Below are 12,585 nucleotides of genomic sequence, written 5' to 3' on the forward strand. Positions count from 1 at the left end.
GAATCTTGTGTCGGGGTGGCAGTTGAACAAGTTTTGTTTCAAAATGGTGATTGAGTCTGATAAGGTCGTGTTGACCAAAAATGGCTTGTATGTTGGTAATGGCTATGCCCTCAATGGTATGTTCAAGTTGAATGTAACTGTGTTTAATGAAGTGAATGAAAACACTACTAGTTCTAATTATATGCTTGAGTCTTCTAATGTTTGGCATGGTAGACTAGGTCATGTTAATTTTAATTCCATTCGGCGTTTGATTAAAATTAATTGCATACCAACATTCGATATCGACTCAAATAATAAATGTGAAACTTGCGTCGAAGCAAAACAAACGAGATCGTCATTCAAAAAGATTGAACAATTCACCGAACCCCTCGAGATGATTCACACTGATGTGTGTAATCTAAAAGCAATTCCTACTCGTGGTGGGAACAAGTACTTCATCACGTTCATTGATGATAGTACAAGGTATTGCTATGTTTACTTACTTAAGAGTAAGGACGAGGCTATTGATAATTTTATCTTATTTTAAAGCCGAAGTTGAGAATCAACTAAATCGGAAAATCAAAAGAGTAAGGAGTGACCGAGGAGGTGAATATGTTTCACCTTTTGTTGACTTGTGTGAAAAAAAAAGGAATTATACATGAACTCACGCCTTCTTACTCCCCTCAATCAAATGGCATAGCGGAACGTAAAAACCGAACCTTGAAAGAAAGGAAGAATGCCATGATGATAAGTTCTGGGGTAAGCCCGGACAAGTGGGGGGGGGGAAGCAATCTTATCGGCGAATTATGTCTTGAACATGATACCCGATAAGAAGAAAGATCTAACGCCATATGAATTATGGACGGGAAATAAACCATCATATAAATACTTGTGAGTGTGGGGGTGCCTAGCCAAGGTAGTGGTGACTCCACCAAAACGCCTACTAATAGGACCCAAAACCATGGATTGTGTATTTATAGGATATACCCGTCTTGGTGGTGCATTTCGATTTCTTGTGCATGATTCCAAGAACGCTGGAATAAACAATGGCGCCATAATAGAATCGAAGGATGCATCATGATTTGAACATATGTTCCCATGTTTGGATAAAGGAAAACCGAGCTATTCTAGACCGGTTGAGGAAAGTATTCAAAATGAGGGTACTGGAGATGAACCTCGGGAACAATCTGAGGCAGAGGAGGTTGAATTCAAAAAGAGTAAACGACAAAGGACTGAAAAATCCGTCGACCCTGATTTCCTTACCTACATGGTAGAAGAGGAACCTCAAACGTATCAACAAGCGGTGAATTCCGCTGAAGGACCTCGGTGGAGGGAGGCCATCAAATGTGAGATAGATTCTATCTTACAAAATCATACATGGGAACTAGTGGATCTTCCTCAAGGATCTAAGCCACTAGGATATCGATGGATCTTCAAGAAGAAGATGAAACCTGATGGCACCATCGATAAGTATAAGGCAAGGTTGGTGATCAAAGGATATAAACAACGAGAAGGTTTAGGATACTTTGATACGTATTAGCCGGTTAAGCGAATAACATCTATCAGGTTGGTGCTTGCCATTGCCGCCATTATAAACTTGGAAGTTCACCAAATGGATGTAAAAACGGCTTTTTTGAATGGAAATATAGAGGAAGAGATTTACATGGAACAGCCTGAAGGCTTCATAGCCGTTGGGCCAGAAAAGAAAGTGTGTAAACTTGTGAAATCCTTGTATGGATTAAAACAAGCTCCTAAACAATGGCACCAAAAGTTTGATCATGTCATGCTTGATGTTGGGTTCAAAATCAATGAATGTGAAAAATGTGTATACGTGAAGGACACATCCGATGGATATGTCATTTTGTGTCTATACGTAGATGATATGCTCATTGCTGGAAGTGATGACAAAATCATAACGTCCACAAAGAACATGTTAAAAGCAAGATTTGACATGAAGGACATGGGTTTTGCGGATGTGATTCTGGGAGTTAAAATCACACGAACCCAAAATGGACTTGCTTTAAGTCAATCCCACTACGTGAGCAAAATTCTTGAGAAGTTTAATGCGAATGAATCTAATGTAGCTAGAACTCCTATTGACACAAGTCAACATCTAGCTAAGAATAGAGGTGAACCCGTTAACCAGTTGGAATACTCAAGAATTATTGACAGCTTGAAGTATCTTATGAGTTGCACTAGACCTGACTTAGCATATGCTGTGAGCAAGCTAAGTAGATATACAAGCAACCCAAGTTCAAGTCATTGGAACTATGTGATTCGGTTGCTTCGGTACCTAAGATACACTAGGGAATACAGGTTACATTATAACAGATATCCAGCAGTTGTCGAAGGACACTATGATGCAAATTGGATATCTGACACGAATGATTCTAGAGCAACAAGTGGGTATGTATTCACACTTGGAGGTGCTGCTATATCGTGGAAATCGTCAAAGCAAACGATTATAGCTAGATCCACGATGGAATCAGAATTCATCGCCCTAGATAAAGCAGGCGAGGAGGCAGAATGGTTACGTCAATTTGTTGAGGATATACCAAGATGGCCTAAGCCGGCATCGGCCATCTGTATACATTGTGATAGCCAATCGGCAATTGGCAGAGCTTATAGCACAATGTATAATGGTAAGAATAGACATATTAGACTTAGACATAATACGGTACGACAACTAATATCTACTGTTATTATCACTGTTGACTACGTGAAGTCAAAGGATAATATAGCGGATCCGCTAACAAAAGGCCTAAGTAGAGAGTTAGTTCAGAAGTCATCCATGGGAATGGGACTGAAGCCCTTGAAAATTATACGAAGGAAACCTAACTCAACAGACTGGAGATCCCAAGAATTGAGTTCAATAGGAAAACCTAATTGTATGAATTAGTGCGGTCACTGTTGGGGGGGGGGGGGATAACCCTACAATTTAAGAGGGAGTTTACTACATAGCTAGATAACCTTCCTAGTCCATTCCTAAAGTGTCAAGTGTGAGGCTAAGCACATGGATTTTAATGATTCGACCAAGGTAGTAATACATGGTGAATCACCTATGTGAGAGAGAAGTGGGGTCGCTTCGAAGGGTGTTGTTTGGCACAATACTTAATAGCTCTTGCAGAACCATGCGCATGTTCATGACCATAACATACATAACTATGAGCACTTGACTTTGTCAGGGAGAGTCTTGTGTGAAGTGTATTGTCGTCTACACAAACGGGAGACGAGTTCAAAGACATCACTGTCTACTCAGAGCTAGTGGGCTAAGTATGCTTCATAAGCAAAAGTTCAAAGGATAACACCTACCTATTGTATGCAAGATTCAACTACTGAAACTAATCAGAATAATGTTGTTTTGACCTCCATTCATGTGGGGGATTGTTGGAAGTTTTAAGTAAAAGTGTGTGTGAATGAAGTCTTAATAAGGAAGTGGTAAAAGGTTGTCCCACATCGGATTGAGAACAAAATAATGAGTGGTATATAAGGTAGACCCTTTACCACTCATTTGAATCTTTATGACATGTTTTAACATAAGTCCTACGCGCGCGCAGGAGGGTGCAAATTTGGGTTTCTGGACTAGAAATTCATCGAACTCGTGCGTGCCCACCCGAGCCCGCGTGAGACGATTTTTTGAATTCGTTTTTGAAATTCAAAATCTGTTGGTCTGGTCAATACCATTAATGATCATAATGACTATGATTATTATTATTCAGTTTTCAATTCTGCACCAATGGTCATTATATGAATATTATTATTCTTTAATGGTCATAAATCAGAATTGATTATGTGGTTTATGATTCTTTGGCTATAAAACCATGACCAACTCTTTAGTTTATACACACCAACATACACACTTCATCTTCGTCTTTGCTGTAACACTATTATTTTCATTTTCGTTTCAGGCAAGTGATCGAGTCCGGCAGAGCTACGATTCTGTTTCGAACCGGAGTACCCTGGGAACAGACCACGAATATGTTTAAGAGAATTGTGTTAAACACAAGCCCGGTTTACTGTTTCGTTTATTTCTTTTCTTTTCTGGATTGTATTATACAAGTTTTCTAACAGACTCTTCAAATACCCCACCTCTATGCAGCCCTACCAGGCTACCATGTCATCTTCCAATTGAGTTGTAAAATAACTTCTCGTTGTGCTCATAATATCCTTGTTATTTCCGCAACCCCTTCCAACCAGCGCTCCATGAGATGAATCACCATTTGTACTTCCCTGACAAATGTCTTTACCTAGACCAAGAACCTAAATCCCCTCAAATGTGATATCACAAGTCCCTATAGAAGCGGTCATTGTCCTAGAACAGCTAGCAGTCCCGTTCACTAAGCCTATGCCTCAAACGAAATATGTGGAGCATGCTAGGAATATAGATATTAGAATTGTAGTAATGGTTTATGATTTGTATTTAGTATTTTGGATGTTTGAACAGAGTAACAAAGAGCGTTTGATTTAAATGAAAGGTTAAATATATGTTCAAGTTTTAAGTAATGGGGTTGGTGGTCCATTATCAAAGGCAAAGCCTTTAAACACCTTGGTTTGGGTGGGAATATCTCGGGTTCAAGTCTCACAGACGACAATGATTAAAAGAATTTGACGTAAAAAAAACTACTATGTTAGTTTTAGTACGTTTAAAATATCAGAAAACTTTTTTATTCTAAACGTTGACTCCTTGTAAAGCGTCGTACTTTAATGCCCTGCAGTGCTACTTGAAGACCGTTGACCGCCGCCTGCTATGGTTGCTGTAGCGCTGCTGGCCCCCGCCGACCACTGTGTATCTCCGCCACTACCTTAACCTGCAACTAATGCCTTGAACAATCGGGTTTCAATTTTCAAGGTGAATCTAAGGGTGTTCGAATACGGGTCTAGTGTTTGCATGCTATCGGATGTTTGTATATCCCAAGGTGTTTCAAGTTGGTTAAGTCGTTAACGCAAAAGGTACATTACGACACGTGACATCTTTTATTGGTGGTAATTCACAAACATAGAATGATTTACAACATAACATATAAAGGTCTTTCAATTCACAACCTTGCATCTTATATTTTATGGATGATATATGGTGACATGCCATTCAAGAATTGCATCACCAGTCGTAGCATTAAAGTAAACGGCATTAATCAAAGCAAACCCCTTTGCCATCTTGAGCTTCCCTCTGCCACCAACGACCGCCACCTCCTTCACTAACACCAACGGATCCCGAGAAGCCACACTTATGGAACTCCCATTGAATTCACCACTCATAAACTCGAAATCACCATTGAACAATAGAGTCAAGTCTGACCCACGGCTGACTGACGCGTACAATCCACGTGCATTGCCAATAACCTTTGACTTCTGGTCGGCCCCCTCTGTGAGAGGGTCATCAAACACAAAAATTGTCCCGTTTACCCACGGCTGACTGACGCGTACAATCCACGTGCATTGCCAATAACCTTTGACTTCGGGTCGGCCCCCTCTGTGAGAGGGTCATCAAACACAAAAATTGTCCCAAACGGGACAATGTCATTGTTTTCTTTGATACGTTTGTCGTTTGCTTTCGCTACACGGACGGCCGTAGGGCTGTCACCGGACAGAATATCGTGCATGAAGAAGTGTAGACGAGTTTCCTTTATGGTTTTCGGAACATCAATTATATGGCTGCCTAAGTTATAATCACCTTGCACCATAGGCGAGGTGGCTGCTAAGATCACAAGCAACCAGGCAAAGATAATTGTATCCATTGTTTTTTTTCTTTTTTTACATTTATGACAAGTTTTTGTCACATATATATAGATAATAATGTGGTGAATGACACTTCAACTTCTAATGTTGGAAAGTCTATATACATACATAAAATACAATTAGAGTCGACTTATTCAAGAAAATGTACATATTTATTTTTTAAATTCTTAGTTAGTAGCGTGCAACTCTTCCACTTGTTAGTTATTATCCTTAAAATCTTAACTTTATTTATTTAATCACTCTAAATTAAAACCTAGCACATTAGTTGACTTTTGAAAAGACATCTTCAATATTTGACTTTTGAAATAAACATTTACATTTGGTTTATCAGAGATTAATGATGTATACTTTATTTGTAAAATAACTCTACATATCCATTTATTTAAGCTCATCATGATCTATGCTTAGACCAGGCTCTATGAGTATTAAATAGCATAACAATTATTTAGACTCGTCATCTTCTTTTGTTTTTTCTAGCCAGTGATGTAAATGAACGGAGCCACTCGTAAGATACTTGAAAAATTGACAATGTAACCCTGAAAATATGCAAGCCAAATGAGGACTGTGAGTGTTATCGAGCCTTCTTTAACTGGACATTTTGGAAACAATTACGAGCCAGATCCTAAACTGGGCCCCGACTGTCCATCTCTGCTTTTAACAATATGCTTTAAGTAATTGATTTCGCTTTATTTGACCTTTTATTTTGTTTTCTATAAAAGGTGTTTCGTATGTATATTTATATATGTAATAGTTTATCAAGTCAAATAAAATTATTTGTCAGATTAAGTCTATGTTGTTATATCAGCAAATGCAACTGTTAAGGTTGATATCCTATTAAAATTTATCACTTACAAGAGTTAGGTGATGCGTAGTTTTTAAGAAATTATGTGTAAATAAATCATTCATTTAAATAAAGGATTGACTCATAAGTTTCGTACTTGCTACAACTATGACGTTATAAAGAAGATTTCATTTGAGGACTCTTTCATAAAAAAATTTCTTCATCACACCTCGTATTATTTTCCTGCAAATTCGGAATCCATTTCTCTACGAATTAAACTATGAGCTCGTTCAAAGCGGGTAGGTTGATAAAAAGGGCTAAATATGAATTGATGGCGGTTTTGGTGGTTGATTCATAGTGATATTCAATAAGAAGCATATTTCTCGAGTTCCATAAAAAGAAGGTATGAAACTTAGATAAGTGACGACATCTACAACACTGTTAAGAAACACAAGAACTTAGTGTTGCGACAATATTCAATGATGGAAATATAACTTCAAAGTGTTTAAGGGATTAAGGTTGAAGTAATTTGAGACTTACACCTTTTTTTATGAATCAAATATAACCTTAGTTAATCAAAATGTTTGTTGATCAAAACATATAACTTTTATCAATCATATATAACCTTAGTTAATCTGTTCTCATTAGTTAATTTATATGGCTACCTCTAATATTGTGACTCGTTATTGCAAATAAATTGGTATGATGATCATGTGAGAGTATTATTTACCATAAGGGCAAATTCACTCGCATAAGTTTTACTACTTTGATCTTCCTTTTATGAGTTTTGAACAAAAAATTATAAAATATTAAACAAATGAAGTAAATTTGCATACGTGTAACTGGGACAGTAAGTGTGTTTTGAACATGACAAATAACACTTTCTGTCCAGTTCATTAGCAAACCGTGCACTAGGGATGAGATCGGGACCGTACCGGTATCGATCGGTCCCGGTCTCGAAAATCTCGGTCCCGAAATTCGCGAATTCTTGATACCGGTATCGGTACCGAAATATTCGGTTCGGTGCCGGTGCCGGTACCGGTACGGGACCGGGATTGAAGATAAAAATTCGGGAAATACAGGTCCCGTCCAGTACCGGTACCGAAAATTAAAACTTTGGTACCGATTCGGTACCAACGGTACCAAATCGGTACCGATTTCGGTACCGGTACCAGTACCGATTTCGCTCATCCCTACCGTGCACACGTATTTTGAACATAACAAATAACATATGGAAAGTTATCTTTGCCAAAGTCTTAACTGGGAGTATGGGACAGAAAGTGCTCTTTAATAAACAATGCAAAATTACCAATTGCACACATAGTTATATAGTACATTTGCATCATAAATAACACTCATAGTAAGTGTTATGTTATAAAAGCATCATATGTTCACAAGTGACATTATTGATGGCCTTCAGAATCGATTAACACAATATTCACACAAACTATTAACTAATTACAGTTTACACCCTAACTTTGTTAACTGACTATTTAACAAAGTTTAACTAAACTATAATAAACTAACGGGATATTTAACGAGATTGGGATTATTCCAACAATTATAAACACATAACAGTAATATTAATATTCTTGGAACACTGCACAAAACAAGAATGAGATTTGAGAGTAAACATATTAATGTGAAGCATATAGAGTAGCAGAAAACAAACAAGATTATAAAATGAACAGAAGTAAAAGATGAAGACTGAAGAAACTTACCTGACATTGTTGTCGGTGAGCGACTACGAGACACTGATATTGTGTCTAGAATTTCACGCACATTTACTCCTTGCAGATAAAACCTAACACAAATCTACCCATTTATAAATAATGTCAATCATAATGTATAATCTAGGAAAGCTGACAGAAATGAATTGCTAAATGATAAGTTTCATACATAGCGTACCATTTTGTTTGGTCATCGCATATATAAAGCCTCAAAATTTAAGTTTCCTCAATTCCAAATTAGTTTTAACAATAACCATACCTATAATCAAGTTAAAACAATCAAAAACAATATGTGACATTAAGAGCCTGATTTTGTAAATTATATGTGATTCAGTCGGAGCTATCATATTATATACAATTCATTAAATATGTGCAGTTTTACATAGAAATCCTAAAAGATACCAACAATTTTCGAGAATCTTCTATAAATCGTGTACATTTAGCACAACATGCAGACATTTTCATAGAAATATGTAGAAATTCTATCATAGATTCAAAGTATACTCTAAATTTTGGTATGGGAGCACTTAATGGGTGCATTATCTCGGGCCAACCTAGAGGTCAACTTTATTTAATCACGTATTGCAACATCTTAAAATTTAGATGTTGTGATCACAACATCTTAAAATTTCCAATTCTTGTAATCACTTTAAGGTTTTATACCTTTTTGCTAGTTCATATATAAAATTAATGGCAATCAATCATTTAATTTATGTTTTTAAGTTATTTCACTTAATCATAAATATGTGTGCTATGTTTCTATTTTGGTGATTTCTGTTAATCTTCCCATTCTGATGACATAGTATGTAAATTTTGTTGTCATTTGTTTCATGGTTTAAAAGTGAGTAATATGTATAGTTTTTGAATGGGCTGATTATAAGCCCAAAGACTTTTATGTGCAAAAAACTGTTAAGAGCTTTTTATGTGAAAAAACAAAGAGTATGTTGGTTTTGTATGGCATTTGCCCTAAAAGCAAATACATAAATAAGAACCCACATAACTAAAGATTCTTCAAAAGTGATTGCAATTATAAAAAACTGATAAATAAAACAAAAGTCCGTTAACTGTTAGCCAAAACTCATAAAACAGGCACTGTTGACTCATTCTACAACAGAGTGCATTTGCCAACATCACCTAACCGCGCTAGCCACAATCTACTCCTCTACTTCTTCTTCAATTTGTTGGACTGTGATTGAGTATAAGCAGTTCCCTGTAATCATAATATAATTCATTATTTTTACCATATAATGAAAAATATAAACAATACTAAGAAAAAGGAAAATACAAACCTGAAGCCACTCGTCCATTGATGCATCAACGGTTTTAGTTCCAACTTCCACCTTTGTAATCTTCTTAGTTTTCTGGGTCAGATAAACAAACCATATAAAACTTAACATTAAACATTGAATTGTGACAAAAGAGTTACCAAAGTAGTTTGTTAATAATACTTGCCTTGGAAAGAAATTGCAGCTGCGAGCGGACCCACAAACCAAGAAGCACGAGAAGAGCAAGTCCAAGTGAAACCAAGAACACGGTTTCGACACTAACGAACCCACCGGATTCAGTGACTTCAATCGTGCCGTTATAAAATGTATTCTGGTACGGTTTTTGGTCAATCTCGTATGTTATTGTCCCAACAAGATCAAACGTTCCAGGCTGCAACCAAACAACATATGTAGGATCAAAATCATGAAGTGAACAGTTTTGAGAAAATTAAGGTAAAGGTGTACAGAAGTGACCGATTTTTACCTGCAAGAATTTGCTGACAGCAAATATATAGGGAAATGAAGCTTGAACTGAAGCGGGAACTGATGCGTTGTTGAAAGACTGGTAACATAAAGAAACAAGAATTTATATCAAATTTTGTAAACGGACCAAAAGTTCAGTGAACAGATCATGAACTGTTTGGCAGGAGGTTCATTCAGTTAATAAACGAAAAAACGCGAACACAAAATTGTGCTCATTAAGTTAAATGAACCAACACATACACATGTCTCATTCATTCATTTAAATTTGTTTATGTTTGCTCGCTTACACTAATTTATCTTCATTAGTTTACATTCGTTAATATATTCATTAAAACTTAGTCTAGTTTGTATAACGTTTTAAGCACGACACGTTCTGTTCATTTACTTTGACTAGTTTTAGCTCAGTTATGTCCGTTTGTTTACATTCATGAACAACCATTCATTTAGGCTGTTGACAAACGAACATGACATTTTAATTTCCTTAACGAGCAAAGACGAACAAGAAAACCCTGTTCATTTAATTGCTCGTGTTCGATCATTTGTTCGATTAAGGTTAAACAAACGAACATGAACATGCTCCATCCGTGTTCATCCGGTTCGTTTACGTACATTAATATATTCATTTAAACTTTTTGATCCATTACAATGTAATCTAGTTTTAATAACCTTTTAGGCCCAATATGTTGTCTTCACATCAAGGTTTAAAAGTACGGAATCGCGCCTCGAGGCGTTTTCCCATAGCCTCACGAGGCGAAACGAGGCGTAAGCTCGAGGCGGGATTTAAAAATAAATATAAAAATTATATATCTTATTAAAAAAATAGTTAACATCAAACAAAGAACTTTCCAAAATAATTTCATCATCAGATTCACTAGTCATGAAAAACACACAAAAGTCTAAACCATAATAATAAAAGACAAGTTTGAAACCCGACACCAATTTGGTAGAAGAAGAGAAGTCCAGATCTTTGTATTTTCTTGTGTGATGTGCAGAGTTAAAATAGGTAAAAATTAGGGTTAATACTAGCGTCAATTTTTTTACCGCCAAAATTTTTACCGTAAAAAAAAATAGGTTTTCCCGCCTCTCACGCCTCAGCCGTACTTTCCGCCTCGACCGTTTTTTTCCGCCTCAGCTATGAAGAGGCGTACGTTTATTTTTATCCCCTGAGGCGCCGCTTCAAATTCGTTTTGTTACCTCCTCGAACTGAGGCAAGCCTCGAGGCGCCGCCTCACAGCGTTTTTATAAACCATGCTTCACATTACTTTCAACTAGTTTTAACTCAGTTAAGTTCGTTCTATGTTCAGTTATGTTCGTCCGTTTTTAATGTTAACGAACGAACATAAACAAACACGAACAAGAAAACCATGTTCATGTTCAACCGTTTTTTCAGTTAAAGTTAAGCGAACAAACATTAAAGTTTAAACCTTATCCACAGATCGAAAGGGAACATAAATTCCATCAAGTAACATATATTACCACTACAGAAAGATTCTGAACCAACATCCGATGATCAAATGGAAGATGAACACTAGAATGAACCGCAAGAACATTCACACTCTGCTCCCCTGTTCATCAACCAGTAATAAACAATTTCATTTCTCCATATACAAAAATAACTAAAATAACTAAATGTACACATAACATATGGTAAAATCATAACATTACCCTCATTTTTCAATCCAATCAAAAGTTCAGTTTCTTGGCCAGCTACAACCACTGCAGAAACAAAGATATTAAACAATGTTTCCTAAAGGTAAATATGATAAATATGCAAACTGCAGAAGACTTACATTTTGCAGAGTTCTTGGGGAAAACGCACAATGTTTCGACACCAGGAGCGGGATTAAAACTCCCGACACCGAAGTCGTGTACATCATCATCACCAACATGTTCACCTTCCTTGACAGTTTCAGCCACAAGTTCAGCATCAGCATCAGCGTCTGATTCAGACTGAGATCTAGCAACTGTAGAGAAAAATTAGTAATTACCTAAATATACGAAACAACTTCAAATTATTCGATACTTTCTCAATTGAAAGTGAAAAATTCATCAAAAGTGAAATTAAATTAAACATTTCAGATAAACAAAACTTATGAAATCAATACATAGATAACTAAACCTAAAATCAAAATCATAGTTAATAACTGAATTCCTAGATACAGCAATTAAACATCATCGCGATCGATTAGTCAACTACATTAGAGAAGAAGTGCATGAGGTAAACAAAAGAAGTCAATTACATATAACATTATAAGAGATCTGGAAGCAGATGAGTTAATCGATACAAATAGTAAGCAGCTACCTAAATTATGCGTTACTATCTCAATTAGGGCAAATTAAACAGAAATTGTGAAATAAATAAATACATGCATGCATAGATAAGTGAATCGATGCAAACAGTAAGCATAGAAGAAGAATCTGTATGGATTAGTTAGTTAATAATATGCTTAAAAATGGATGTTGATCTGAATCTAGATCTGAGATGTGTAGTGTAGTGTAGTGTACCTTGAAGGAAGAAGGATGAAGATAGAAGGAGAAGAAGCAGAGTGATTAAAGAGAAAGCCCTAATATTCTTCTTAGCCATGATGATCCAATGGGAATGACAGACAAA

General features: G+C 36.3%; 2 protein-coding genes across 2 annotated transcripts; both read right to left on the reverse strand.

Moving 5' to 3' along the window:
- Nucleotides 1-5,020: 5,020 nt before the first annotated feature.
- LOC143611485 (dirigent protein 4-like) lies at nt 5,021-5,716 on the reverse strand. Its single transcript, XM_077085690.1, has 2 exons — nt 5,427-5,716; nt 5,021-5,319 (listed from the first exon to the last, which is right to left on the reverse strand). Exons 1-2 carry the CDS (start codon nt 5,712-5,714, stop codon nt 5,038-5,040), a joined length of 570 nt encoding a protein of 189 aa, XP_076941805.1. The 5' UTR covers nt 5,715-5,716; the 3' UTR covers nt 5,021-5,037.
- A 3,507-nt stretch (nt 5,717-9,223) lies between these two features.
- Nucleotides 9,224-12,585, reverse strand: LOC143611483 (translocon-associated protein subunit alpha-like). The gene is made up of 8 exons (XM_077085688.1): nt 12,480-12,585; nt 11,765-11,938; nt 11,640-11,690; nt 11,451-11,539; nt 9,976-10,053; nt 9,679-9,882; nt 9,516-9,587; nt 9,224-9,436 (listed from the first exon to the last, which is right to left on the reverse strand). The coding sequence occupies exons 1-8, from the start codon at nt 12,556-12,558 to the stop codon at nt 9,389-9,391; spliced, it is 795 nt and encodes a 264-aa protein (XP_076941803.1). The 5' UTR covers nt 12,559-12,585; the 3' UTR covers nt 9,224-9,388.

Source organism: Bidens hawaiensis, unplaced genomic scaffold (genome assembly GCF_021521415.1).
Source record: "Bidens hawaiensis isolate Kalapana, Puna unplaced genomic scaffold, B.hawaiensis_p1.1 tig00031232_1, whole genome shotgun sequence".
NCBI lineage: Eukaryota > Viridiplantae > Streptophyta > Magnoliopsida > Asterales > Asteraceae > Bidens > Bidens hawaiensis.

Excerpts from the sequence above, each read along its gene's own strand:
- LOC143611485 (XM_077085690.1), bottom strand. The coding sequence starts at position 5,714 with ATGGATACAATTATCTTTGCCTGGTTGCTTGTGATCTTAGCAGCCACC. Across the intron at positions 5,320-5,426 it reads GGGCCGACCCGAAGTCAAAG|GTTATTGGCAATGCACGTGG; the intron begins GTTATTGGCAAT and ends CAGAAGTCAAAG.
- LOC143611483 (XM_077085688.1), bottom strand. The coding sequence starts at position 12,558 with ATGGCTAAGAAGAATATTAGGGCTTTCTCTTTAATCACTCTGCTTCTT. Across the intron at positions 11,691-11,764 it reads CCCCAAGAACTCTGCAAAAT|TGGTTGTAGCTGGCCAAGAA; the intron begins GTAAGTCTTCTG and ends TTGTTTCTGCAG. Across the intron at positions 11,540-11,639 it reads GATTGGATTGAAAAATGAGG|GGGAGCAGAGTGTGAATGTT; the intron begins GTAATGTTATGA and ends GTTGATGAACAG.